Genomic DNA, 26,608 nt, shown 5'->3' on the forward strand with positions numbered 1-26,608 from the left:
TTGGAAAAGATTAGCTCCCTCGCAAGATGAACATGTTCAGACTCTCTGGAATAATATTGTCTACATATCTTCTGAATAGGGGCCAATCCCAATCATAACATAAATAGTTGGTGCTGTATTTGACACAGGAGTGAGGATATGAGAGCATTTGGAATGGCTGTCAGGGCTGTGGCAGCAGGTCTGTGCTTAAGTACACGATGTCTCCCCTGCCAAAATCATGCTGAAATATCCCTTGGAAAGAAGCTTATTGGCAAGCACTAAAACTGTATATAGCAGTAGCCTAATATATTGTATAGATACAGTGAAACTCTGAACGCCAGTCAGTTTTCTATAGACAGTATACTGTGGAGCTCATCATAAAGGTGCAAAAATGTTAGCTTTCTGAAAGATAAGCTGATTTTCTGTTTATAATAGCTGAGCAGACATAATGAGGTTCTCTCATTTTGCCAAACAGTAGAACTGCTCAAATAATAACAAGCACTTCCATATGTCCAAATAGACCATTACAAACCTGCAATATCCCATCGTGACTTGAACAGCCGCAATGTACTGGTAAAGAATGATGGAACATGTGTAATTAGCGATTTTGGACTCTCCATGAAGTTAACTGGAAACAGACTGGTACGCCCAGGTGAGGAAGATAATGCAGCCATAAGTGAGGTAAGTACAAATGGAGATAAACCAGTGTATAAAGGAAGACAAATTAATACGGAAGTAACACTGGGAAATAGTTGTTTCTGTTGTTACAAGGTGAATGTTGAGGTGGTACAATTCCTGTCAGGGGGAATTGTTGCAATATGGGTGAGAACTGGGGGAAACCTTGACAGGAACACACTGGTTTTAATCTCAAAATACTCAAAAATATTTTTTTAAATACTTGAAAATATTCACCATTTTGAAAGGTGATAGATTTGCAGCCCTGGAGGCTGAAGTTTTCTGTGTGAGGTACAAGAAGACGCAAGGTAGGTTTGGTTGCCATGTTGTTTGCAATGATGTGGTACAGGTCCCTTCAGTCTTGTACTGCAAGTATTAACTGAAGACCAAACATTCTTTGGTGGTTTTGGTGTTAAATTTTCCAAAATGGTGACATACTGCATTCTACATCTTATAACCATTTCTCTGTGTGTCATCTGTGGTTTTCTGGACTTTAAATGGATACATCTGGGAGAGTAAGTGCATGTGGAAAGACATGGACCAAATAACAGGGCATGCTTGAAAGAGCTCCTTATGGAAAAAAGATGAAAGAATGAGGGTTGTTTAGGGAAGTAGAGAGAGAGACAGCTCTTCAAATATGTAAACAGCTGCTACAAAGAGAAAGGAATAAACTGTTTGCATTCAGTGTGGATAGGACAAGAGGTGATGGGATTACATTGTGGGAGGGAAAATTTAGGTTAGTTACGAAGAAACCTTTCTAATCTGTAGAAGGCAGCCAAGGTCTGGAATGGACTGCTAGGGAAGGCTATATAGAATTTGCATCATTTTATGAATTTAAGGAACAGATTGGGAAAACATCTGCTAGGAGTGGTTTAGAATGAATTCTGGGCAGAAAGAAGAAATTGATTTCTTAAGTTTTTTCTTTTTTTATAATGCTGTGATGCAGAGAGTGGGGTTTTTGTTGTTTTCTTTTTGTATAAGCATAAATACACTGACACCTGAATAGAGGCTACTGAAATACAGTGAGACTATGTTAAACAAAGAGCAAGAGTCCCTGATCATTTCGTATATTTGTTGTCTCTATGCATTTACAGAAGACCTTTACATTTAACTCAAAGAGTGCGTTTCACAGTGCTACTCACCTTCCCTTAGAAAGCAAGTGCTACATTAATAATACCTAGTGCACAGGTCCTCTTTTTAGATCTCCCCTTACTGAACAAAGAAACAGGGAAACCACTGTTTAAAATGCAGGGATATGGAATAGTCCTGTGACAAAATACTGCCCTACAAGTACTGATGAGTGATTTTTCTAATCTAACATATTTCCTAGCGGAAATGAATAGATATCTTCCAAAGCTGTTAATAACTTATGACTGTGGAAGATGTAGGGGAGAGCCTTGCTGACAGTCCAGGAATAAAGAGCACAAGTTGCTTGTTCAGCAGCATCCTTTTCCATTATGATACATACCTTGGTGTTTAACAGAGTAATCTCAGGAAAAAGAAACATTTCTGCTATATCGTATTGCATATGAGAACATTGAGTAAGGGACAAAATTATTTTGTTTTGATACATTCAAAAAAGTGAACGGAGTAGGGTGAGGATTTTATTTTGACTGGACTCCTGATAAGAGTCTAGAAGCTGTGGACATTGATTAGAAGAGAACTGCATTTTCCTTAACTGTAGAAAATTGCAAACAAACCAGGGTATTAAAAAAAAATAATCTACATAATAAATTGAATTTGGATATTGCTTCCTGATTTGAAGCTTTGATTTTATGTTTTTCTAGGTCGGTACGATCCGCTATATGGCCCCAGAAGTGCTTGAAGGAGCAGTGAACTTGAGGGACTGTGAATCTGCTTTGAAACAAGTAGATATGTATGCGCTAGGCCTTATCTACTGGGAAATCTTTATGAGATGTACAGACCTCTTCCCAGGTAACTAAAAGAACTGGAAAAAAATATAAGTAGTAGAAAGTGGTACCAGCAACCAAAGCTACTCCCTAGCCATAGCTTTTTAAAGCGAAGAAGGGAAATAATTTTCTCAGTTGTTTTTTGCCATTAAGTCGGTGCCATCTAGCGTTCAAGATGATTGTGGACAATACACTGTATTTGAATGTGCAGCGTGGTTCATGCTGAAAGACTTTAAATTACCTGTTTAAGCAGTTTGCAGGCCTCATGGTAAGTACAATATGAGCATTATCATTATTATCCAGAGTTTACAAACATTGAGAGTTGGGCTGATGGCAAAGGCAGTACTTCCAGTTCTTAGAACTGATAAAAGTGCCTGAAGTGTCTTTCAGGCTTTCTTCATGAAAGAATGGGTGGGAAAGTGCTGTGATTTAATGTAGCCTTTAATCAGTTGTAGTTTTATTTATGCTAGTGACATTGAAAATTCAGGGAAATCCTCCATACCTATAACATAAAACAAGAGGAAGTAGACTTTTAAAATTTAACATGTGAGATTGTGTCACAACCACCATCATCTTCCCAAGATGGAGCATATAGAGTTAATCTGACGTGCAGCATTCTCTCTGTAGTCACAGCTGCACTTTATGTGCAGAAACTTGTAATCTCGCTGGGCTTCCTCCCAAATGAAGTACATGAATATATTCAGTCAGCGACATTTCACAGAAATTAGGTGTCATCCTCAGGCTCTAAGACATTCTGAATGTGCCACTCAACCAGCAAAGTTTGAAGATGCTACCCTTGAGAGGTTGCTGAACAACACTTCATTCATTTGCAGTTAATTCAGCTTATTTGTGAAGTTAGACTTTGGGGAAAAGTGGAGAACATCTCGATAGACAGCAACTTTGATACTACCTTTCATCACCTGAAAGCCCTGGTTCTGCCTTTTAGTCTGTGATTTTTTTTTCTTTCTTTTGCTAACAGGGGAATCTGTGCCAGAGTACCAGATGGCTTTCCAGACAGAAGTCGGAAACCATCCCACTTTTGAAGATATGCAAGTCTTGGTGTCTAGAGAGAAGCAAAGACCAAAATTCCCAGAAGCGTGGAAGGAGAACAGCCTGGTGAGAAAGAATAGAAACAATCATTTAACCAGCTATAGTGTGTATTCAGTGCTTAAAAGCACTTTTTTAATACCTTCTTTTTTAAAATTTTTGTTAGTATTTAAGGATTGGGAGATGCTTCTGTCTAGACTTCTTAAATATTTAATTCAGTTTTTAAAAAGCCATTGACATGACAGCTAGATTTCTTTTAAGGAAAAATACTATGATTATTAGCAGATGCTGAAGCGTGATAGACAGAAGGTAACTTGTTACATTAATTGTTAGACGGTATCTGTAGTATTATGCATGAAGTGCCAGTACGTTCTCTCTATGCTGGATGAGAAACATAAAGGTATTTTCTGCCTTTTAACATCTGTTAAACTAATAACACCCTAAAATAGTTGGCAAAAATGTAAATATACTCTTCCAAAACTAAAATCTATAAACATCGTAATAAACTTTTTCTGAAGTCGTATAGTCCTCAGAATTTGCAGAGGCTACAGCTTCTGGCAATCATTCCATTATAACTACATTAAAAATTTTATATGGCTTCATTTGATCTGCAATTTTTATTTTCAAGACTATAAACATAGTAATGTTGTTTGTTGTTTTGAATTGGTGTAGCTATGGCTTAGAGCTTTGCTTGCTGCTGCAGGCCAACAAGTTACAGCAAGTCAGCTGAACTCTGGTAAGAGTCTGTGTGCTTGCTTTCATCTGCAGCAAAGGTGAGGTAATGCGAATCCCCTTAGCTTAGCGGGGGTTCTTTGTCTTTTGTTACAAGCAAAATGAAATGCAAACAGTTACTGGGTTCCACCTGATACACGATAACTTGTTTAAACTAAAATAGCTTGATTGCAAATATGAAAATGCCATATTTGACTCTTATTTAAAAAGAAACTTCTAGTTATTCCCTTACTGAAATGATGCCCTTCCATATTCAGAGACTTTGCTAGTTGATAAGTATGTAGCTACTGTGCAAGTAATGGGGGGCCTAAGGCCTCATCTGTGCCGGTACTCATAAGTATGTATGAAACCATTTTCAGAGAGGAGCATAGCCTCCAGTATTAACACTGTTGTAAAACATGTTGTAACTGAGTTGAGAGCTTAAGAGAGAGATTCTTTTATTGCACAGTTTTGGCCAGTCAGTCTTTGGGGGGGGCAGGAAAAAAAAAATCCATGCCCAAACTATATAGGAAATCAAGCAGCAACTGTTTTAACTATAGCTATGTTGGCAAATGCAGTGTTAGAAGAACCAAGCTTGACTGCTGTTTTTTAAGACGGTTATAACTAAAACAGCTCAAGGAGGTATGGTTTGTTTTGCAGACTACCATTTTAAATTTTAATTATGTTCTAACAAGCTGATAGACTCCAGCATTATTAGACACTGAGCTGGTAACAATCCCCATATTTAAACTGCCAAACACGTTCTTTGTGTTGTCACTAATTTTTTGCAAAAATTGAAAATAATAATAACGATGATAAGTCCAACTCTAAGGATAGATCTACACCTTTGCTTTAAGAGAAAAGAAGAATAAATAATCTGTAGTTCTCTGATGGGTATCACACAACCTACTCCGCTCTATGCCAGTCTAGAATAATATCTGAACTAGCACTCCAGGGGAGATTTGTAGAAAACTAAGCTCCAGACAACGTCACCCTGGACCCAGGTCCTAACCTCCTGTATCTAATACATGGGATAAAAGACTTTTGTCCGTTATATAAAGCTATGCTGACATGTTTGCTTATAACACTTTCATGCAAATTCATCCATTAGAGAAACATAGTTGCCTTTTTCATTTGAGAAATACAAATAAAAAGCAATGTTTTATTTTTTAGGTCACATAATTAAGGCACTCAAAAGATATGGAAACCTAAATTTATGATTACCTATGCAGTCTCAGTCCGCTTCTTGAACACATGCGTTATGATACAGGCCTTGATGAGCAGTATTGTTTTTCACAGTATAAATCAACAAGCTGAGGAGATGATGTGCATAAAATAATTCAAGGGCTATAAACTGAGTTGAGATGTTAGCAGCATTCTTGTCTCATTTGCCAAAGCAGGGCCCAAGCTTGATTTCAAGGGTCAGGACTGAAGGATATTAATAGAATTATAGAATAATGCAGATTTTCTGTCCCTTCTGTCTTTTTTATGAGTGCTGTAACTTCTAAATAGTGCATTTTAGTGTAGATCTCTTTGAACCTGAAATTAATAGAAAATGCATTACTGTGGTAAACGTGAAGCTCTAGAACTTCAGTTTTGTTAACTATCTATACAGTCATTGCTGTGCTCCTTTCATGATCCTTAAAACATCGAAAGTAAAGAATCTGCTAGAAGAGAAACTATTAAATTAAACACTGGTTAAATTTACTGCTGGTAAAACCTGTAGGGGAAAGTCCTACAAAGAGGCAGGACAGGAGATAAGTGTGTCCACTGACTTAGATACGTCTAAATTGTGACTAAATCAAGTCCTAAAAGCCAAATGAAGGCTTTTTATTCTGGGAGAGTCATCATCCATGAAGGTGCTTTTAGACTCGTGTCCCTCAGCTAAGAGGGATGCAGTTGCTTAGCCCCTCTTTGATCTACTGCGGGAAGGGAGGTAGAAGATTTGCTTGTGTGGGAGCTCACCCCACCTGTGCAGCCATAGCTGTATCGCTAAGCAGCCTGCTGTGAGCGGTGCCAGGAGCCCGCTCAGTGGGCAAGGAGCTCTTGGCTAGCATGCAGAGCTAGTCCTGACCTTCACTGCCAGAAGTGAACAAGGCAGTTCTCGTGCAGAGGTAGTCAGCGGGGCCCACTGAATGCCTTAGTGCCCAGCTGGGACTATGCACGTTCCTTGGTGCTGGAGAGGTTAACGCTGGGGCAGTGGATGTGAGATGTTCTGGCAAACCGTATCCTATCCATGGACCGTAGATTGGCAGCAGGGGCCAATAAATGTCTGCCTGGTTTTTGTACTCTGGGTGCAGTGGAAGCAGAAGTGTTCAGTGCTCATAATTTCAGTTGTCTCCTCTCCAGGTCTCTGACCATATGGCAGCACATTTTGGAGGTCTTGAGCTCTAATTCTGACTGCATCATTCACCCCATAGTGTGATCCTAGGAAAGCGTGTCCGTTTCTGTTTCTCCATCTGTAAAACAAGGGCAGCAATAATCCCATAGCACAGCCAAATTCGCTGATATTTTTGAGGCATTTGGATGTTACAGTAGTGAACAGCAGAAGAAAAGTATGATGAAATGAGCAAGGCTGTGTTATTTGTGTACAGTGTAGGGAAGCAAGGCAGGGACCGTTAGCTGAATCGTGAGGATAACAATGACAGCATTTCCAGAATATCATCAATCCTTAGTACACAGCTTTCATAAGGCGGGGAGAGTGAGCTGAGCATGCATACATCAGAGGGGGCTGGCTGAAGGCTGTATGGACAGTGGTGAATGGTAGCCTTTTCTAAATAATTGTCTTCCTAGTTGGGGGGTGTGTGTGAGCTGTGGCAATATTAGTCCTGCATATTGCTGGTTTTAGAGTAAACTAGCTTTGAATAAAATTGTGTATCTTCTGTTTCTCTTTCTCACCAGCTTGTGACTGTTTTCATGCATACAGAATGCTGTCATAAACCAGTAAATTAGGAGCACAATATAAAGGGAAAATAATTTAAGATAAAGGGGGTTTGTTTGTCTCCTGACAGGCTGTGAGGTCACTTAAAGAAACAATTGAAGACTGTTGGGATCAAGATGCTGAAGCTCGACTAACAGCACAGTGTGCTGAGGAGAGGATGGCAGAACTCATGATGATTTGGGAGAGAAATAAATCAGTTAGTCCAACAGTCAACCCTATGTCAACTGCCATGCAAAATGAGCGGTAAGAAGACAAATCATTTGGTTTTAGTCAGCAGCAAATGCCCAATGCAATGCTCGGCTCACTCCAGGTAGGAAGCTAGAGCACACTGCTAGCTTAAGGCGTCTGCACCCATGAAGTGGATGTGTGGTATGTGAGCTAGTCTGCGTATGGGTATTGTATGACATGATCCCGATTGCTTGTGGTGTTAAGATCTCCTGTGTGTCCCCAGAATTCAGGCACCTTTTATGTAAACAACTGTACATCTTACAGAGTGGGCTTTTAAACTGAACTTAGGCAAACTGTCCAATCAGGCTTGCAAAGATACGAAGTGACGATGAATTGTCTTTAAGGACTCTTGCTAAATGATGCGTGAAACTTCGATTTTAAATGTTCTTCTAAAAACTGAATTTGCAGGCAATATGAGTTCAGGAAATCACCAAGTCTTAAACCTGTATCTTTTTAGTTAAAGAACTGCAGAGCCATCGTTTAAGTCATTGTTATTCTGACCCCAGTGAGAGAGATGCTGTACATTCGCTGCTTATATATAATCCAGAGAGTGAGAATTTGCAGAACTGGCATTGGTGCTTAATAGTAGATGCTAGAGATCTGGATTTGAGAGAAGAGTAACATTGCTTTTTGTGGCAGTGTTTATTGTAATGAAAAAAAATTATATTCAAATCATAGAATAATTAAATTGTTAAAATAATAGATTTTTCATAGTTTAGGTCCTTGTGACTTTTTCCCGGCCTCACTTTTTCCATCTTGTGCGTCAAGGTCTTGTTGCCCTCCTTCAGTATTGTTCCTCTGTAACTAGAGCAGTACCTTAGCAGTGAACTGGACAAACAGCATATTGGACAAATAGAAGTAAATTACTGTTATCCAACTTAGTTGTGTAAATAACATCTGTGACAGAATTGCTGTCCTAGTAAAACCCAATATTCTGCTACTCGGGATTCTTCAGGGAAGTTACTGAAGTATCTCAGTTTGTACTGTATCTGTCCTTAGTTTATGCATGAAAAGAAAGACGTTCAGCTCTCCTAAAGAAGAGGCTTTATAATATGAGGTGATTTTTACATATACGATCTTAATATCACTTATTTTTTCTTAAAGGAATCTGTCACATCATAGGCGTGTATCAAAAATAAGACCATATCCAGATTACTCTTCCTCTTCCTACATTGAAGATTCAATCCACCACACTGACAGCATAGTGAAGAACATTTCTTCTGAACATTCAATGTCCACTACACCATTGACTTCAGGGGAAAAGAATAGAAACTCCATTAACTATGAGCGGCAACAAGCACAAGCTCGCATCCCTAGCCCTGAGACGAGTGTCACCAGTTTATCCACCAATACTACCACCACCAATACAACTGGCCTCACTCCTAGCACTGGCATGACCACCATATCCGAAATGCCTTATTCAGATGAAACAAACTTACATACTACAAATGTCATGCAGCCAAGTGGGCCCACCCCTGTTTGTCTGCAGCTAACGGAGGAGGACTTGGAGACAAATAAATTGGATCCAAAAGAAGTGGATAAGAACCTGAAAGAAAGCTCTGATGAAAATCTGATGGAACATTCACTTAAGCAGTTTAGTGGGCCAGATCCACTCAGCAGCACTAGTTCCAGCTTGCTTTATCCACTGATAAAACTTGCAGTAGAGGTGACAGGACAACAGGACTTCACACAAGCTGGCAATGGTCAAGCATGTTTGATTCCGGATGTCCCATCTGCTCAGGTCTATCCTCTACCCAAGCAACAGAACCTTCCGAAGAGGCCCACTAGCCTCCCCCTAAACACCAAAAATTCAACAAAGGAGCCGCGGTTAAAATTTGGCAGCAAGCACAAATCAAACTTGAAACAAGTGGAAACAGGCGTTGCCAAGATGAACACTATCAATGCTGCCGAACCTCATGTTGTGACAGTTACCATGAACGGAGTGGCTGGCAGAAGCCACAGCATAAACTCTCATGCTGGCACAACCCAGTATGCCAATGGCACAGTGCCATCTGGCCAGACAACCAGTTCGGTAGCACAGAGGGCCCAGGAAATGCTTCAGAACCAGTTCAGTGGAGAAGATAGTCGGCTGAATATTAACTCAAGCCCTGATGAGCATGAACCCTTGTTGCGGCGGGAGCAGCAGGTTGGCCATGATGAAGGTGTTCTGGACCGCCTAGTAGACAGGAGAGACCGACCACTGGATAATGGCCGAACAAATGCCAATAACAACAACAGTAATCCGTGTCCAGTGCAAGACGCAGCTACAGTCAGCATCCAGAATGTAGCGAGAAATCCTGGGCAGACCCAGACTAGAAGAGCACAGAGACCCAATTCACTGGATTTGTCAGCCACAAATAGTTTGGATAGCAGTAGTATGCAGTGTAAGTGCCTGCAGGACTTGAACAGTTTCCCTGATATTTTTTTACTTAATAACTATGTATATCTGCTTGAATAGAAAAGAGTTCCATGTCTCCTGTCCCTCTTCAAAGCATACTTATTAAATCCCATATAAATTTAATTTCAGTCTTCTCAATAAAGTCCTGTCTCTATCAACTCCAGCATGTGTTAGGTCACTATTGCCCTTCCCCATATATGGAATAAATCTGTCCCTTTATATAACCTGTCTGCTCTGACTCTAGGAAGGGAGTAATTTCTAACTTTTGTTACTCCTTGCAATGCACCTATCTTGGCAGCTGCAAAGCATATTGAAAAAGCTTCCTATTTCTTCCTTCAGGGGCGCATTATACTTTCTTTTCCTTACTTTTTCCCATTCTCTTAAGAGTAGCTGACTTTTAAGATGCATTGATTAAAATAATTTATTATAGTAACTACTCATACACTTCATTACTTTTAAAGCAACTAATTTTACTGTATTAGACCAGCCTAGACAGATGGTCAGGCATTCGCTGCTTTGCTATCTGAGCTTCAACAGTTACAGCAATGCTTTGTCAGTTTACCATCTACGTATTAATCACAGTAGTTAGAAAAGGAATCTATTTTAATGGACTCCTTCAGAATAACTGCCTTAAGAGTTTTACGGCCAAAGATTTAAGAGGTTATAATAGGGCTCTCCTTTTTCATAAGAATGTAATCATGTAGTTTAATTAGGTCCAAACTCTGAGTTTGTCTTTGGGCCTGTTGGAGCTGTTGGAAGGGCTTCCAAGTGTGCATTTTTTAGAGAATGCATTTCCAGAACGCACTGTAGTCTTTGAAGGGTGCTTGCAAACCTCTGACTATGTTTAGACAGACGTTGTGATACTAGTGAAATAATCTGGGGCGCCAGGCATGTTTGGAAAGAAAAGGTTTAGAAACAAACCAGAACAGATCTTTCAAGAAATGTAGTTGAATATTCAGCAGTGGAATGTTTAGGCCTTCCTTTTAAGTTGGAAACCTTAATTTTTGTCTTAACATGTTGACTTGAGTTGAAATCTTATTGAGGTAAAGAAAAAAGATTATTGCAGTAACTTTCTTTAATTGAAGGTTAAGTTAAAAGAAAGGGTTTGAAGTTTATGTAACATGAAAGGTTTTTTAACAGTCAGATTTCTACTGCTGAAATTTTATCATCGTTAAAGTTGTTTTTGCCAGTCGTGCAACCCAACATCCCAAATCTTGACTTAGGATCTTAGCAGAGAATGGACCATTTTGTTTCCAGGTGAAATGCTTTGCCAGGTGAAGTAGGAGTAGGGGACCTATGATTTAATTATGCTATTAAAAGTTTAGCCTTTGCTGTCCTGTAGTAGCGACACTTTTTTGTACCTCCCATTACAGGTAATGTAAGATACTATGATTGCAAAAGCCCCTCAAATGTCAAATGCTGATTCTGCTGTTTGATGCCAATGTGCATTCAAGGTAACACAAATTACTTCACTGAAGTAATTTCTGACAGAGAACAGAATCTGACCCCTTGTTTTATTGGCAGCTACTGTAGTTGATACACCTGTCATGCCTCTGCCACACAGTTGCTTTTGTGTGATAAGATAAGATTTTGTTCTTTTGTTCTGTTTTGCATGAGTAACAACCCTGGACTCTCCAGTCTATTCTTATCTTCCTCATAATACTATTTTCTACTGTTTTTGGTTTTTGTTTTGTTTTGTTTTTTCTTCAGTAGGTGACTCCTCACAGGATGGCAAATCGGGCTCGGGAGAAAAGATTAAGAAACGTGTGAAAACTCCATACTCGCTTAAGCGGTGGCGTCCTTCAACGTGGGTCATCTCCACCGAGCCGCTGCACTGCGAGGTCAACAATAACGGCAGTGACCGGGCAGTCCACTCCAAATCCAGCACTGCTGTTTACCTTGCGGAAGGAGGCACTGCCACCACAATGGTATCTAAGGACGCAGGAGTGAACTGCCTGTGAAATACTTTAAAAGCCAACAAATGACCTTTTTTTTGCATTATTTGAAACAAACATGCAGAAGACATTTTAAAAAACTGCTTTTTCCTCCTGTCAGCAACCCCTACCAAGGACTCGCTTTAAATAGATTTCAGCTATGCAGAAAATTTTTAGCTTATGCTTCCATATTTTTTTATTTTGTTTTATTGTTTGAACGTTTTTGCACTTTTATTTAGTATCGCTAAAGTTAAGTCTGTCTGTTTTGACCACGGAATATATATATGTGTATCAAAAATGTGGTCTCAAAATATTTTTTTAAAAAAAGTAACAAAAAGAAGTATTGCTGATAATCAGTTTGGACCAGTTTCTTAAGGTCACTAAGATCATAAACAGACTCTAAGACAGGTTTGACTGCAGTGGTGTCTTGTAACCATGTTTTGATTTCTGTGCACAAGCTAGTCTGTATATTTCTATGTTACAAAGTGTATTCTCTTTTGTACCCCCTATTTTTCTTGTGTCATGTTGAAATGTGCAATAGTCTATAGTTCACAGTATGCTTTATTGAAAAGTGTGTTTCTAAAACTGCCACATGGTCCCCTCTTTGTTAATTTTTCCCTGACAGTTGAGCAGTCAGCCAGTCATGACAGTGAACTTTGCACACCGTAGCCAGCCTGAAGCAGCTGCCTATATCACATTGTGCTCTGAGGTGACAACGCATGAATTTTCCCCAACTTGAAAGGGCTTTTAAAAAGGAACAAAAAAAAAGAAAAGTGTCTGAGCTCAGTACCTTTGCTTTGATCCTTCCAAATCAAAATGTGTTTCCTTTATAGTAGTAGATGCCAGCCTGTGAAGTTCTGAATAACAAAACATTGAACAAATGTAAGGAAACGATAAATGATGTCAGCCATATTTTTCCATTTTATTTTGTGTGCAGTTTCACCCCCTGTATTTATGTAAACCCCTATTTAGATCACTAATGATATACATTGAAAAATACATTTTATTCAGAAATCTTAATAGCTATCATACTTAAAAGCTCTAGTGAAGATAGGTTGCAAACGTATTTTGTTTAGAAAGAGGAAAAATCATGAATCTTATTTGGCACAAACCAATTTTGTGATAAGTCACAAATCTTTCCTGATTTACCTCCTTACAGACAGTCTGGGGTAAAGTCAGCCTGATTACTTATGCAGGTAGGTGCATCCTAATTGACTGTTGTTGCTGAGTTGAGTTTAAACTCTTCCTCCCTTCAGAGTTTTTTGAGCCTCTCATTCATCTTGTTAAAATTTATTGCATGCTTTTAAAATTCATGGTTATGAGTGTTTGCAGGGAAGGGTTGGAGTGTTTTTCTCTCTGCTTAGACCCTTTTTCAGTTTGTGTGCACATTGATTTTAGGTGTCAGTGAACATGAATGCAGTATCTATTGAGATAAATTGGTTTTTCGCCATCTCAAGTAAACCTCATCTTTTTTTTTTTTTTGAATGATTGTTTTTACTGTCTACTGAAAGAAAATTAATTTCCTTATTGGTCAGGACCTCCTTTTGCTTAAGAAATATCCTTCCACCTGAGAAATACTCTTTCTGACTGAAAATACTTCAGTAAAAACTATTTAGATCAAAAATCTAGAACATGTAAGTGTCTGGTACTGAGTAAGGTTTTATCACTGTATCTGAAAACTGGTGATGTTCAAAGAAAGGAAACCTATTCAGTCAGCCTGCCAAACTCCTGTGGCAGGATGCTGGCAGCAAACAATTGCCTCCCCCAGACGGTCTCCTTTCAGCTGACTGAAACAGATGCTCTGTGCTTTCAATCTCATTCGTTTCCTTGCTGTTAGGTTATTTTTCCCCTTGAGGTAAACTTTGCCACCCGTGTTCTATGTCTGATGATACAACTAGCGTAGCCTTGCTACATCTGATTCTTGCTGTTTCCCAAACTCCCTTTATGCTTGATTGCTATGATTTTCTCTTTTAATGCTCCTTAATGTTTCTTAGATTCTCCTAGATATCTCCAAGAGATACCTCTATAAATCCAGACTTCGACTAAGTGTAGCTGTAGAAATACAAGCCATGAGACACATTTTGGACTCCCTGTGTTCTTTAAGGACCAGTTCAAGTAGTACCTTTATTCTCTGAGGCATAATTCTGTTATCCTGCTGCATAAATACAGTTGTATCTCCCCTCTTCAAAAATACAGCCTTTCTCTGGTTTTACTTTTAATTCACTCTCCGGCTTCCCATCTGCTGCAATCTCACATCCCAGATGTTGAAAACTGCCAGTTGCTCAGCTGGGTTTCAGACCTGAATCAGAATTTTTGGCATTCTGTTCATAATGCTGGCAGTGGTTATCTTCTCTTTTGGCCGCCTTTGAGTCCCCATTTGAAGTACAGTATGTTGTTTTGTGATGATCGCTGTGTTATGCATATTGAAGATTCTTCACTCCTTCCCCAATGACTTTTGGCTTTGCCTTGCAAGTATCATCCATCAGCATGTCAGAATGTGGGCTGAAAAGCGTATTTAGGACACTCTTATCTAACTTGAAATGCTCTGGGGAGAGAAAAGTTACTTGCTCTGACTACTGCTTCTTTCTGCTAAGACAGATTTGCACTAGTCTTATAGCCTTTCTTTTCAGGCTGAACCTTTGTAAGAAATCCAACTTTTTTATGCTCAATGCAATCAAAATCATTTTAATACCAGATGAAAATGTTCTTCTGCAGTTTTCCTTAAATGTTCTTAAAGCAAACATAATAATTTCTTTTCCTTTTATCTATTTCTATCACTTGCTGGAAAGCCTTTGGGATTAATTTTAATTAGTAAAAAGTATTGGCTACCATGGATAAATATAATTTGTAACATGATAGAAATATGTACTTTATCACAAGATACCCTACAGATTAAATAGAGAAAAACTGTTTATTTTTAAAGGTCATTCAAAACAAACTCTTAAGTAGGTACCAAAATATTGTAATTCTGCACAGCTAGATGAGATCAGATTAGCAGTTTGGGTTTAATGCTTAATTTAGTAATGCCCTTTTTTTTTCTCACAGCACATAATCCAATCTCCACAGAATCCTTTTCTGTAAATTAAATGATACCGAATTGTATCTCATACCGCAGGGAATTGTCACTAACCAAACAAAATACATGTAAGAGACAGAATTCTACAGATCAGACACATGGATAGTTGATAAATGTACTATAATCAGGGGAGACAAATGTGCTTTATTTCTTTGTGGCTTTTTTTTTTTTTAAGAAGGATAATGATGAAAGTTGATAATTTTCTATCAATTTCTCATGTATATTGCAGACAAGATAAATATAGCAAAATGAAAATAGAATTATAGTGTAAATACCTATGAATTGTGCCACTGTCAAATAGGCAACAGTAGAATATTTGCTATAGTAATTTATAATGTGTAATTCAAGTAAAATGTTAGAGCAACCATTTGTGATCTTTGTATATATAAGCCAAAATCTTAAATGGTTTTAGAAAATGATGTGCTAGTAGAAGCCAGAAGAGTTGCTTAGGTTAATGCATTGTCTCTTTTTCTGTTTCCTATAATAGAGATACTCACCAACATAACATGGTTTTTAGAATGTGGACTCTAACCATGTGAACAGACATGCCTCATAGTCAGATTTATTGTCTTCTAAAATTGATATTTACAAGTCAGATTATCTGCAACACTTCCCCCAAATTTGCTTATAATGCTCTATAGCTTCATGTGCTTAACAATTAGTATTAAAAATGCCCTTCTTCAGACTCCAAGATGCACTTAAATAGCACAGCTAAAGGTAAAGGAATTCCTAATTTTAAAGAAAACCAGTTGATACTGTCATCATTAGAATATTCTCAGAAACAAAGAACACTTCTGTTTGTGTTTTGCTTTCTTACTGCCCTTCATTTGTGTCTCGTTGCCATTTAGATAATTGCATAACTTTCAAAGGCAACAGTTTCATTTTTTCAGTGCGCTGAGGACAAAAACCAAGGCAAGATGGATGCTGGCAGGTTTCAGGAAACAACAAAAAGCCCCCACCTTATAAATACATTTAGAAAGTACGTATCTGCCCAGCTGTCAGCTTTCTCTAAAAGAAATCTTTAATCCTACCTGCCTCAGAAAAGAGAATAAGGAAGTTCTGTATTCATATGGAATAGATTATTGGGCCAAATTTAATAATAATGAATTGTTACTTTAAAAATATATGTGTATACATTGTATATGCCATAGTTTCGGTGTTCAGTGCATTTTGCTCTAATGATATTTCTTTTTTAAATGTTAAAAAATGTCCACTAATACAACATTACAAAGTCTATGTTCAGATTGTAATTTTCTTTCATGAAAAATATTAGGAGATCATAGCATTCTGCCATTGAAATGTTATTATGGAAAGTTCCAGCCTAACTGGGGAGAATTTTAAAATTAACATATTTAGTCAATACAGGAGAAATTAATTATGCTGTAATTTTTACTTGTACAAAGATGATGGCAGTTCCCATTGCTGAAACAGGCTGGTTTTAAGTTATAAAAATAATTACTTGCTGAGCACAGCAGCATATACATAACCTGATGTCTAACTGGAAAACTTTGAACACCTTATCAAAGAAAAATGAAAACGGATTGATTGGTCTATGAAAGTTGGATTATAGACTGGACAATGTAGTATTTTGCATAAATTTGGATTATTTTAATTTTTCTGTCTGGTCTCCCACTATCCCTTTTAACAGGTAAATGTATTAACCTCCTTTTTTTTAATGTGCTTATTATTTTTTGTTCAACTTTAAGCCTTTCTTCAGTGAAAAAGCTATACATATTGCAGTGAAGCCAAATATATATATTTTTAATGTAAACTCTGTATGTATTTAGATGCATATGTATGTTGTGCATAAATTCCAGGATTAAAATCTGTGAGCTACAGCATCAGATGGTAGCACTGGTAGCAAGTATAATGTTCTTTTTCATATGCCATTTTTAAGTTGTCTTTAGTGCATCACAGTGAAATTGGGATCAGACTGTGACATATAGTCCAGTAGTGCAAGATCTTGTCACTGATTGTTTATGTTTAGATGGAGTGGATTTATGAGAGAGAGAGAGAGAAAAGCTGGGAATGCGCATGACTCAAAATACTTAATACATGATAATTTTTACAAGGCTTTTTTATGTAGTAGCTATAGTTACGTGTGTGGTTGCCACTTAAACAGTATTTTAGTCCATTAAATCCAATTACATTTTAGGCTTCTGTATTGACATATAAAACCATCGCTGTAGAAATACATCCCTTTTTTGATCCCACACACACCCCAGCAGGTTCAGTTTTGATGTGAAATAGTAACAAATCTGATTTCTCATTTTGAAGTTTCGTCTTTACTGACTAAAATTGTTGCAGAACTTCCACTTCTGCAGATAACAGATTTAGGCGCTCCCGCAAACCAAAATGGGAGTTACATTTGGCACAAGCCTATCTGAGGAAGTCACCATCTAATCAGCTAGTGCTTGAGCCCAATGCTGTTGAAATCAGAGGAGTCTGCCATCGATGATGAGCGAAGCAGGGTTGGGTTCTGCTGACAGTGGTTTTAAAAATTTCTTGGGAGGATCAGCCCTGGGAAAGCTAAGGTGGGACATGGGACCGCATGGGTGAGCCCTGGCTGCTGATGTGTTAGCTGATGCCTCGGTTCAGGCTGTCGGGCTGCGTCAGTACCAGGGCAGCCACCGTTATTGTCAGGAAGTGGAACTGCACCGCTGGGAGTGGGAGTGGAAGGTTTCAAGATAAATCCTCATTTACACCAGAGCTCTTTAATGTTGATCGGGGCTTCATACGAGTCTGACTTAGTGGCAGTTTTGGTGCGTTACTAACATGAATTGCTTTTTATGGCCATTTCTATTTATTTCACTGTGGTTTAATGTACATATATGCGTAATAAGCAGGAACTAGTCGGAGTTACATTCATTTATAATGTAATTGTCAGATATTTTTAAAAGCCTATTGATCAGCAATTGTGTAAATTTGCAAGTCATTCAGTTGGTTAACATCAACGCATATGTCATACTTCAACAGACACAGTAACTGTCACAGTAAGGAAGGATTTCTTCAAAGTTCTTGCAGGCTTCTGTAGATGTATTACAGGAGTGTACATCTGTCAGGGGCATAGCATCTTGCCTGGTAACTATTTTAAAGCAGAAATCATTAGCCTTTATAACTTCCTAGTTTCAAGATCTCCCAAAAGTCATTTTTTGTAGCCCATTCACTTGTTTTTAAGACAGAGCAAAAATGTGTGAAGTTTAATTCCTAGAGCACTTGATTCACTTTTTTTGTGCTTCAGAACTGTATCATGAAGTATCACACTTCAGTCTTGTTTATTCAAAAGGAAAGAAAATCGTTAATGTTTTTGTACTTAAAGTCACAAGAACAAAGAAACAAGCAAATCCAAGTTATAGCTGACTTTCATTTGTTATTTTTTAATTTCCTGATTTGTGACTCTCCTCTCTCTTTCACACTGTTGAAATGTATTTAAAAAGGTTTGTATGTAATGTTTCTTGTCTGCTTTTTGTCTCTAGAGGAAAGTGTGCTCTATTCACATTTATATAAGCTGGAATCATATTTTACAATCGCTGTTGATTATTTTCCCCCAAAATGCAGTGTAAGAGGAAAATGGACATGGCAAAGACTGATTTCTAGGATTTGGTCTTCTGTAGAAGCTGAAATAGAGATGTGAAACTGCCATTTTCCTTATGAAAGACTGCAAAGAGAGCATTACTTTCTGAGCGAGCTTTTCTGGGGAAGAGGGGGAGAAACCCTAGAATATGGATTCTCATCAGAACCCTTTTGTTAACGGGTATTTTTGGTTTTTCTCTCAAATGACTGAGGAAATATCATGTATGAATTTATAAATAATTGCCTTCAGTTATTTCTTTTGTATAAGCTGCCCAATACCCTTGCTATGCTGTATAAGTTGTTTCATGGAACAGTGTGAGTATGAAATAAAAAGCTAATTTTTGTTTTTTAATCATCTGTGGATGCCACTATGAAAGCTGACATTGTTAAAGCCACTACAGAGTTTTCTATGAATACTTGTAAGAATTGCTTTGTTATATATAAACCTAAATAAAGAGATTGTATTGATACAGAGACATTGGATAAGAACATTTAAAAGGCTATTATTTAGGTCTAAAAGAAAAGGCTTGCTGTAAAATGGTGCATTATTCCATTTATTAAAGATCATATTAATGACAAAAAGCACGGTCTTTTGTGGGTTTTTCATGGTGGTATTGGCCATGAGTACTAAGGCGTGCTCCCAGGAAGGAGAGGAAAACCCCTGTTGCAGCTGTGTTTTGCTGGTTGAAGGAAAAGGAACTACTTCATTACTGCGGGCTGAATAGGACTTTCAGACCCCTTAGGCACCTGACAGATTGCACACTGCACCGCTGTCAGATAATAGCGTGAAATAATTGGGGCTTCCCGGTGCTACATTAGTGCAGTGCCTCTGCTTGCTTTTTTGCCCGTTCTCACCGGTCAGCCAGTTAAGATGGTTGTATTGGCAACTAAATACAGTTTTGTAGGCGTTTCAAAGCAGTAGGCCTTGCATGGCCTCTTGTCACACCTTGTCTGTCTGCTAAGTGTTTAAATGCAGAAAAACAAAAGAAAAAAAAAAAAACAGACCAAGAAAAAGAAAACAGGAGAAAGAGGCATTAAACAATACTTCTCTCCTTCGCTTTTGGTTGGGCTGCGCTTGGGCAGAGTGCAGGATTGGTGGCAACGGGGCATGTGTGAGGAACACAGCAAGCAACAACCTTTGCACATGGGACAAGAATTAAAATAGCAACCCCCTATCCTTCCCACACAAACTATTGCACTGTATCCCCTCCACATCAGGAGACCATGTCACAGAATTCTTACAGGCAGGAGCTTTCCCAGCCCAGAGCTGCTGTCCTGTCCAACAGAACTAGAAGAGATGAATTAAGTCAGTAGAAGGATCCTGCAAACTGCCCCTGCCGACTGGCCTGGCCTGGGAGTTGGTCTGCTGTGCCTCCTGAAGGTAAGGTGCTGGGGAGAGATGGGTCTTTTCTCTACTGCGGTCTCCTTTGTTTTGCTTCCTGGAGTTTTTCAGTTCCTGATGCAAGAACTTAATTTTGAAGGAGTTTTTACTTTGCAATGAGTTTTCACTTGGGCAATAGTCACCACAGCTTTGAGGCAAAGTCTTACACAAAGTGCAACTAAACTCAACTTAATGCCGTGTCACCAGAGTGGTGAACTCCTCTTTTCTTTGGTTCTGCTCCCAGCATTCCTGGGTTTGCATTGGCCTTAGGAAGGGGTTCCACATTAGCACCGACTCTGTAGCAGGAGCATGCTAGGCCCTACGATGCTGTAACACACATCTTGTACTGCGCTGTACTGTGGAACCTCACTGATTCCAGCACTTTCCGTTATACACAGATTGGTGGGACCCATCCTGCACCTCAGTTGCTTTGTTGTTTGTATCTCCCCTCCTTAATTGTTAATTTATTTGTCTCTATCCACAGTGATGATTTTTGTAAGCAAATAAGAAAGTGGTGCAAGTCTTTTACCTCTGTGGCCAAAGAACTCCCTCCAAAATGCAAAGAAAGGAGGGAGACAGAATGAGGAGCTTCATTTCTTGCTGTCATAAACAAGGAGGAAGAAACAAACTGAGGCAAGTAGTGTATGAGTTGAGCACCTGCCTGTATGGCAAGTCACCTCAGCCCCAGAAATGAACCTAGAAACCCCTGGCTACAGGCAAGGACCATGACAAGCCTCACTTCCCCTGCGAGCAGGAGGCAGATTCCATGTTGCAGGCTGGAGCTGCAGCTATCTTGGGGGGTTCCGCCTCAGGAAAGGATTAGGAGATTAGGACAGTTACTGACAAGAAGGTCCCTCCCGAAAGAGAGCACTGTGCTTGCATGCAGTGGCATGCTCTTGGCTCAAGATGGCTGAGCAGCACCAGCTCACAGGAAAGAGAGGCTGGCTAGCCAGCGTATTACCTACATGTGGGGCTTTAAGGACAGGCCTACAAAGCTCTTTGTATCCAGAGATCTCAAAGGCATTGGTGGGAGCCTGAGACCTCTGAAGTCCTCCCAGGAACAGCTCTGAGAAAGTCAGATTTCCCATGAGGTTGTAGCCAGGGAGAGTCAGTGGGGGCCAGGGATGCCAGGAGCGCTGGGAACCACATGAAGCTCTCGTTTCCCTGGGGCACAACAGGCCAGTTCCCTGCTGCCCTGCCTCCGGACTAGGGGAGAGAAGCTGGTGGCAGCGCTGCAGCAAGTCTGGGAGGGATGCTGACCTGATCAACGCAGAAATAAAAGGAGTTCTGCATACCTGTTCCACCTTTGCTGGTGCCCTGGACAGAGGGACTGCTGCTACCAAGGCAGGCTGGGAGCAGGTGTGGGGGCAGCCATGACAAAAGAAGCAGACACACACCCCCAGCAATTATCCCTCCTTGCCAACGGCAAGAGCAGTCAAGTCCTGCCCTACCCCGGCAGGTGGGGCTGAGTTATCCTCAGGGTGTCTGAGAAGCCTTAACTCAGCTCTGCAATTACAAAGTGTTACTGGTGAATTCTACTGATAGATTTTTTACTGGGTGTGTAAGCTACTCAGGCTTAAGAAATAGTCTCCTCGTAGATTTCCCTGTGTGACCTCATATACTTACCTCAGCCAGTGCTCTTCTGCAGAAATAACAACCACTTTTATTCGGCTTTTGCTTTGCTAATGGGAAATGAAAGTAAAACAACAATAATTATATTCCCCTTTGTTCCAGAGCAGTGATGCAGCTGCAGAGCGTACTTTGTGGAACGCAGCCACGTCAGTCTTCCATTTGTTTCCATTCAGGGGTTTTTACCCATTTATTTCTTGCTAATTCTGATGTTATGGAAATTCTCCACGTGCAGGAGATTATAGACATCTGCTCACTGCCATGACCCAGAGCATGTTCTACTGGATAAGAAGGTTAATTTTCCACAGGCAGGAAAACTCGACTATACCAAAATGTTTGTATCTGTACAAATTCAGCTTTTCATGTCAGCCTGAAAGGTTGTCATTCTCCATCCAACAAGGAGTTCAAATGGTTTGATTCCTAGAATTTAAATGGCACACTTGGGTCTTCTGCTTTTATGTCTGGGGATCTTCCTCTTTCAGCGCTCAGTACCACAGGGAAAGTCTGCGAGAAATCCACAAATGGTGATCTGAGCCGAAGTCATGCTTTGGGGATCGCTCATGCCTCTTTTACAAAGACAACAGATAATGCTGCCTGAGGACAGCTGGTAGACTCTGGAGCAGCCCTGTCTGTCAGCAGCAGTCTGTGGAAGATGATTAAGGAAAGCGAGTCTGTATTTACTATGCAGTGTCTGGGCAAACAGCATTTCTAGATGGGGCTCGCATGGGCACTGGAAAAATGTTAATGGTGCAAATATTGAAAAAGGTTGGAAACGCCTGATCCAGGAATTGCATTGCAATTCCTGATGAGAAGGACAGGAGATTCCTAAGACCCTCTATCATGTCCAAGCACCTTTTGAGAATGAGGACGTAAACTCATTAGAGGGCAGGCATGGTTTGGGCAGATGCGCAAAAGCCAGTGGGCAGCGTCTGAAGTGCATGAGATTTGAGGAAGGGGAAAGAGCATGGAGGGGAGTGTAGCGATACTTGTTTCAAGTATTAGCAACACAGTAGGACTTGGCATTTGTCTTTGGCCTCATTTCTTTGTTGTCCCTGTCAAGTGCTATGGGAAAGGATAGTGTAGGGCCTTGTGATAAAGAGGGTACAGAGGTTGAACAGCTCATTTCATTAGTGTCACTGCTTGCAACAGGCCTGCAAGCAGCTCCTAGGAACAGTATAGGCTTTTTTGCTTCCCCCTCCTTGCTTAGTGCACCCTTTGTTTGCAAGAAGTTCATGCCACAGGATATTATTAAATTTCCTAATCAGAATGACCAGAAATACGGTTTTCATAAGGTACTTTTATGCACGTGGAACTGTGTGCATAAGAAGTGAGTTTAGTTTGTGCTCCATCTCTGGTTGCTGACTGTTAGTCTGTATTTTTTGCAGTGACTGGTATTTTACCAGTCTGCCATGAGATTGAAATTATACCTGTTTTCTCAATCTTTCTCCCTTTCTCCCTCTTTCTCCCCCTCCCCATTTCCTCTATTGGAAAGGTAATAATTGAGGCTTGCAGATATGTTGTAAAGAGTAACTTCTAGTGCCTCCACGTCTCTGGATTAGTTAAAAAATCAGATCTGACACAAATCACTGCAGCAAGTTGTAGGTCTGACTCTAGCCCGTGAGGTAGGTGTTGCTGCTGCACACATCAGTTTTACTGGTGCAGGCAGGGCATGTATGGGTGGCCAGGAAATCTGCAGGAGGGAAGCCTTGCTGGATCTCTGCTGAGGTGGAAAGTATTTATTGGGAACCTGCATTTCTGTTGCCATGCCGAGAATTTGCTTGCAGGACTATTAAAAAGTCTGAATCAAGCCTCAGAAACAGCTGGCTTAAAATCACTATTAAGCAGGCTAATTTTATTTATTGTTTGCTTCTGGAAAACCAGAATGCAAGTAAATCATGTGTTTGAGCTTTACCCTGTGATCATGAGGGATAGAAATGTGCTTTTAAGGCACAGGCAAGCACAAGTTCCCATCTGCTTACATAAGCCACGAACTGAGACTGTAAGTAAAATGTGAGGTATTTGCAGCCAAATGGAAGCAAGCAGCAGTATCAAAAAGGCTTGATTTGGGCGCTGTGTTAATCCTAGCACAGCAGCCAGCCACAGGAGGTACTCACAAGTTCTGTTGCAAACCAGCACTGGCCAACAAGCTGCAGACTTGGGAAGCCTTCCCCTATTCTGGGTTGGGGTGCAGGAGGCGGGCAGAGGAACTGAACTCTGTTAGGGGAGGGAGGGAAGCAGGAGGAAGGGCAGGTTGGTTCATGATCCACCCCTGGTGGGATGCCAGCTGGGAGATATCTGGCTCTGTGCTGGTGTATCGCAGAGCTGAGCAGCAGCTTCTGCACACTGAGTTTTCCCTCAGCATGCAGCCATGAGGCAAGTGTGTTGAGGTGGTTGCCCCTCTCCTTGGGGGAGACAGGCATAGCCCAGCATGCAGTTCAGGGCGGCTGTCGTGCTGTGGTTTCTCCTGCAGCAAAAGAGTTTCTGTGAGCTGCCAGGCGGGTTGCCAGTGTGTTCAGGGAAGCCAGACAATACATGAGGGTCAAGTGCCCGCGTCACTTTCCTTCCACCACCACTGCACAAACCTGCTGCCTTGGCCAGGCTGTTGAGGCTTCTTTGGAAAGACCCCAAGTAGACCTAGTCCAAGGATTTACTGGCCTCTGCTACAAGGATAAGAGACAACCTGCAGGCTCACCACTATGAAGCATCCACCTAGCCATGCCAACCATGACTGCTGGCAATGTCTGCATGCTCCTGCTGAGCAGAGTGAGCCTGACACCCTGGCTGAACATTGGATGAGACCTTGGCTGCTAACAGCAGTGGGACTTGGGGCTTTGCCTAGCTTTGCTTCTTTCATCTCCTCAAAGATCAAATCTTCTCTCTCAGTGATGGCTCTCGAGCTCTCCTGGAGGCAAAGTCAGGCTGAATGCGAGGCGCAAGGCATGAGGACAGGATAGCACAACTGAGATAACCTGATGTCTGGTTGAGGTGTAACCAAACTAGTTAAAAGCTTCCCTGCACCCCATGGCTGAATGGAAGGAGGATTCAGAACGCTGCTTGATCCATTCTTTCTAAGTAGATGTTTTCCCAAATCCCATGCTCCCACTCCATCACACACTCTGCTAAAGTTAATTTGTTTAACTACAGGGCTAGTACATGCATGTGGAAGGAGAAGCAAAATAATTTTGTCACTTCCTCTTGGTGCATGAATAAGCCATGCCAACATGCTTTTCACCATCTCTTTAGCTATTCTAAATGTTATAAAAACAAACAGAAGCAAAACAAGATTGTAGGCCTGAGTCAGAAGGAGCGATCTCTCCTTTGTGTTCTCTGAAGTCAAGAGTGTCTATAGTTACATGCCTATTCCTCACATATACAGGATGTTTATCAACCTACAATATCACCATAAAATCTACATTATTGAAATATTGTCATTTATCAAATTAATTATTAATGTCAAAAATTAAAATAAATATTTTACAGTATATAGTTCCATTATACTTACGGTACAGAAATTGTGCTTGTAGGAGCAATCAGTGTTTAATGTTCATAAATCAAGAGTTTCCTTCTATAGCTCATACACACTCTTCTGCCCTGAGACTAGAAATACAGAAACACGTTACTCCTCTGTACACAACACAAATACAGACAAAAACTCTGTATTACGTTCACAAGCTGTGTAAATATGTGCTAAAAAATACTAGGTTTTGGGAAGATAATTTTAAAGAAAAATTACTTGCTTCCTAAAAGGAAGGAAAGTTTTGTTGTTGGAGGGAAGGAATTATGTGCTCATTCGGCATCTTTCTTGCAGGATACCTAAAGGAGATTGTGTCTTGTTTAAATGAAGTAGGCCACTTCTCTCAATGTTACCAAAACCAAAGACTGAGAAACATGGTGGACAACGTGCCCTTCCTGTTCCTGAGTCTCTTCCCTCAACAGAACCCAAGACCAGTTGCAGTGGCTCTCAGCTGGCAAGAAGGAATTCATACTGGCAAACCAAGTTGGACTCCGACTGCCCCTTTCATTCAGCAGCTGGACACTCACGATGAGGTTATTGCTTAGTGTCGCTGCTGTCATTTAACGTGTTCAGAAAATTGATCTGTATGTGTGGAAAAATGTGTTGCATGTAGGTGAACTTAGCACTGGCTTCTAAAGAAATTAACTTCATACTTCTCCCAGGTAATTACATGTGCCGTGAACACGCATTGGAAATGTCTCTCAAGCCTGCAGTTAAGTGTTGCATTAAGGAACAGGGTTTGTTTGTCAAAAATGTGTTATCTTAACACCAGTGAGGCACTGAAGCCTTGGGATGTTATTTATATGACAACTTTTCTTAAAGATTGTACTTCATAAAATGTGGCAGGAGCGCATTTTGCTTTAAGTTGTCTTTTGCTTATCACATGTAGTTTGATTTATGTCCAAGGTCCCATCTGTTGTTTTTTATTGTTTTAATCTTAATACCTTATTTCAATCTGCTTGCCTCCTCAAATCCCTCCAGATACTCTGTAATATTAACTAGAATCTTACAGGTTGTGTGTGAAGCAAATTCTATTAAATTTGTCCTATTTTTTTAAACGTCTCTTTTTTCTGTTGATGTTGAACACCCACATAAACAACAAAACAAACTCACTCTGCAGGGGAGAGATGAGAAATGCAGTGAAATATCCTGGGGCATAATCTAACGTTTAGATTAGACTCCCAGAATCTTTAGTCTTTCAACCTTCAATACAACAACTTGCAACAACTGTAGGTAAAAAAACCAACAATTTCAGGCAGTAGATTGCTCCTTTACATATGCTGCTTTGCATTAATTTAATTTTGGAATAAAACAAGAACATATTTGCAGCTACTTGGAGCACAGTCATTTCCCATAATGTTTGCTATTATTATTAGCAGTACAGTTTTCATATATATTACTATGAGCAGTGAGCGGTTCTACTCATAAACTTTCAGTTCTTACTACAACAAAACTCCCTAAGTATTAGTTGTTTTGATAGCCGTACAGTGGGATTTGGGCCTATGAACTTAGTTAAACCTCTTTGACCCTTGTTTCTCTGCTTTTCATTCAGGGATACTATTTTGACCACTTCCCTGACTTGTTTATATCCCTATTTTCAGCAGGTTGCAAA

The 26,608-nt window shown here is 40.0% G+C and overlaps 1 protein-coding gene across 3 annotated transcripts in view; it reads left to right on the forward strand.

The window, feature by feature from the left end:
* Positions 1-19,054, forward strand: part of BMPR2 (bone morphogenetic protein receptor type 2) — a 111,281-nt gene extending 92,227 nt beyond the window's left edge. For 2 of the 3 annotated variants that reach the window (XM_075756359.1, XM_075756361.1), the window contains exons 8-13: positions 500-660; positions 2,442-2,589; positions 3,544-3,680; positions 7,334-7,506; positions 8,596-9,875; positions 11,600-19,054. In XM_075756359.1, coding sequence (XP_075612474.1) covers positions 500-660; positions 2,442-2,589; positions 3,544-3,680; positions 7,334-7,506; positions 8,596-9,875; positions 11,600-11,850 — 2,150 coding nt within the window. In that variant the 3' untranslated portion in view covers positions 11,851-19,054. The remainder of the gene's footprint in view (positions 1-499; positions 661-2,441; positions 2,590-3,543; positions 3,681-7,333; positions 7,507-8,595; positions 9,876-11,599) is intronic. The other variant, XM_075756360.1, reaches the window with a different exon arrangement.
* Positions 19,055-26,608: the final 7,554 nt, after the last annotated feature.

The sequence above is a fragment of the Balearica regulorum genome, chromosome 6, assembly GCF_011004875.1.
Source record: "Balearica regulorum gibbericeps isolate bBalReg1 chromosome 6, bBalReg1.pri, whole genome shotgun sequence".
Classification (NCBI taxonomy): Eukaryota; Metazoa; Chordata; class Aves; order Gruiformes; family Gruidae; genus Balearica; species Balearica regulorum.